Source organism: Salvia splendens, unplaced genomic scaffold (genome assembly GCF_004379255.2).
Source record: "Salvia splendens isolate huo1 unplaced genomic scaffold, SspV2 ctg1154, whole genome shotgun sequence".
Classification (NCBI taxonomy): domain Eukaryota; kingdom Viridiplantae; phylum Streptophyta; class Magnoliopsida; order Lamiales; family Lamiaceae; genus Salvia; species Salvia splendens.
In genome coordinates, this window is record NW_024598705.1 from 2457 (window position 1) to 5511 (window position 3055).

The window sequence follows — 3055 nt, forward strand, 5'->3', positions numbered from 1 at the left end:
CTAGTTACTATATTATTACTATAACGCTTAGTACTATCGTTATATTATACTCCCTCAGTCCCATGTTACTTGCAATGTTGCTTTTCGGCTCGTCACAAACTCCTTACACTATTTATAGTTTAAGTTAGAATTAATGCATTCAATTAATATGTTAGTTTAAGTTAAGAGCTCATTTATTAAGTGATGTCTTAGTACACTTAAAATTCTAATTTAATTACACTAAAAAATCAATCCCAAATTTACGGCCTAAAATGAAAAGTGCGAACAACATGAGACAGAGGGAGTAAGATTCGATTTTTTCAATATATTTATTTATTATAGTTTATTATTTACTAAATATATATTTTTCTAGCATATATTTAATTTATGTAGCCTATTTATTGATATTAAAGTATACTTTTGTTTAAACTAACTAATAATTTGTATTCAATTATTCCACCACATACATTTTTTTTAATTAATATAAATTTGATTTATTTTTATATGTAAAATATTTATTTTTATTCACACTAACTAACAATTTGTATATTTTATTATATTCAGTAAATTTTAATATTTTATATTTTATATATACTAATTATTTGTAAGATTGAATGTTTTTGTGATACATTATTGATAATATTTTATTATTTATTATATTGGACACTATATTTTACATTATAAATTGAATTATACATATTTGTAACAGTAAAACGGTTCGACAAGTGATTAAACCGGTCCGACCGGTTGAACCATGAACCAGTAGCTTCACCGGTTCACTTACCGGTCCGGTTTTTAAAACATTGCGTAAAACCGAGCCGGAACGGCAAAAAATGGTCGGAACTTCATTAAGTTATATTCATAATTATATATGCTAGTTAAATTTAGTATTTTATAAGTGACGATCAGTATTTCATACTCCCTCTGTCCCACTCTAAGTGACATATTTTCCTTTTTGGGATATCTCACTCTAAATGACACATTTCTAAATATAGAAACATGACTATCTACTTTTTCTCTCTTTCTTACTTTATTCTCTCCACTTTACTCACAAAACAACATTATATACAATCTCATGCCGAATTAGAAATACTCCACTCAGAGTGGGACGGAGGGAGTATATATCTATATGTGATGTTTTGATTTGGGCCGTAATTATTAATTAAAATGAGTTTAAAATAGGTCATATAAATCCTTATCAAATTTAAGGAAAACTAACAATAAAACTATATTAATCAACAATTGACAATATTAAGAATTTAATTATATTTAGGGCTAAACAAAATAAGCTAGAACTGAAATAACAAAATGAATTCAACGGATTCAAATCACACATCACTGGAATTTCGTCTTCCAAAGATCGGATAGCTCGTTCTTTCACGACAAGTCAATTCACTATCTTAATGCTCTACTTAATAACGGTATCTCAGCTTGGATATTACGTGAGCAATAGTAGAAAAATAAAATACCAATGTGTTAATTAATAAAGCCAATTTGGTGGCTAAATTCGCTTCACGCCTCAAAGTAAAAAGAGGAATGCAGTGGAAATAAATGGATGGGCTTAAAACTTCTCCCAATAAATGCAAGGGTGAAGTAAAAAGTTGCACAGAGTTCGAAATTCTACCAATAACACAGGCAATGAATGCAGTGCAGAAGGCTTCAGGTTTTTCTGCAAAATGAAAACGAAAAGGTGGTTTGGGGAAATTGATTGCTGAAAAGTGAAAACTAACACAAGTTGGCTCTAACTCACAAGTAGGAGTAGTATATTTCGATAAAAATAATCAAGAAACTCAAGCCCTTCAATTGTTGAACCAGACTACACACACACACACAAACACATACTCTTGTTCATATGTATCTAAATTAAGTCAGCCAAAATCATTCCAGAACAAACACCAATTAATTCAAAATGTACAAGAAAATAAAGGAAAGGAATTGAGAAATAGCATTACAACAGAAAACCCTAATTGAAGTTTAGATTAGTAGTGAAACAGCTAATTAATGGTTTTGCACTAGAGCAAGCATGCACCTAAAATTAAGTTACAAAATCATGCTATAAATAGCAAAAGATACATAAAATAGCAAGAATTAATTCACAGAACTAATTAAAAAGGCCGACAAGAGGAATCCGGAGCGAGCTAGGTTTTCTTACCAAGAGTGTGCTTGTTGTTGTGCATCCACACCTTAAGCACGTGCCTCTTGATACCCTCCTCGCCGCAGAATTGCTGCACTAATTCCTCATCCTGCTTCTGGATTTTCCAATCCAGCCGCTCCGCCAAGCTCAGCATCCTCTCCTTCTGCTCCGCCGTGAATTTCGTCCGGAACCTCTTCTTCGCCCCGCTGCTCCCTGGCCTGGAGTAGTAATCCTCCAACATCTCGTCCCCATGGCCGCCCCCTGAGGTCGAGGGCAGCGCTAGGGCTGCCCTCTTCGGGGGTGGCCTCATTTGCAAGTAGCCGCTACTTCTGCAGCCCATCGGGTGAGCCAGAAGTAGCGGCTGCTGCAGGTTCCCAAACCCCACGCGGCGGTGGAAGTTGCGGTGGCAGCCGCAGGCGGCGCACTTGAGGGAGTCGTCGGCGGAGAGGAACTCGCCGCAGCCGTCGATGGCGTGGGCGCCGATGCCCACGGCTTGGTTCTTCAGGCACTCCTTGTAGCGGACAGGGCTGGGGAGGACTGATAATTCAGTGCTGTATGCTAACTCTTGCTCCTCTTCTTGATCTTCATACTCCATTAGTTTCTGCTTAAATTTCGCACCTTAATTAATATCATATCACCTATATATATAGTATTAATACGCTATTTTTTGTGCCCTAGGAGTAAGTCACCGGTTACCTATACCTTGGGTTTAATTTTGTCTTGATTTACTTTGTGTTTTGGGGTACAAATTTTTAGTTAAGGGTGGTCAATTGGATAAGATAATGTCATAGTGGACAAAATTATTCTTCCTCAGAATATATGTCATCCTATACTTTTTGGGTGTTTTATAGAAATGATTATTAAATTGATATTTCTAACCTTAGGATTCACGAAGAGTTATAGAAATGACTCACCCACTCCTTAAAAGCCCTTATGCATAAA

At 35.4% G+C, this 3055-nt stretch overlaps 1 protein-coding gene across 2 annotated transcripts; it reads right to left on the reverse strand.

Moving 5' to 3' along the window:
• Window positions 1-1322: 1322 nt before the first annotated feature.
• Window positions 1323-2850, reverse strand: LOC121788813 (zinc-finger homeodomain protein 1-like). 2 transcript variants are annotated; one of them, XM_042187421.1, is made up of 2 exons: window positions 2132-2850; window positions 1323-1648 (listed from the first exon to the last, which is right to left on the reverse strand). In XM_042187421.1, the coding sequence occupies exons 1-2, from the start codon at window positions 2706-2708 to the stop codon at window positions 1392-1394; spliced, it is 834 nt and encodes a 277-aa protein (XP_042043355.1). In that variant the 5' UTR covers window positions 2709-2850; the 3' UTR covers window positions 1323-1391. The 2 variants fall into 2 exon arrangements, with proteins under 2 accessions (XP_042043355.1, XP_042043356.1); XM_042187422.1 differs by lacking the exon at window positions 1323-1648 and having other exon boundaries at window positions 1861-2818.
• Window positions 2851-3055: the final 205 nt, after the last annotated feature.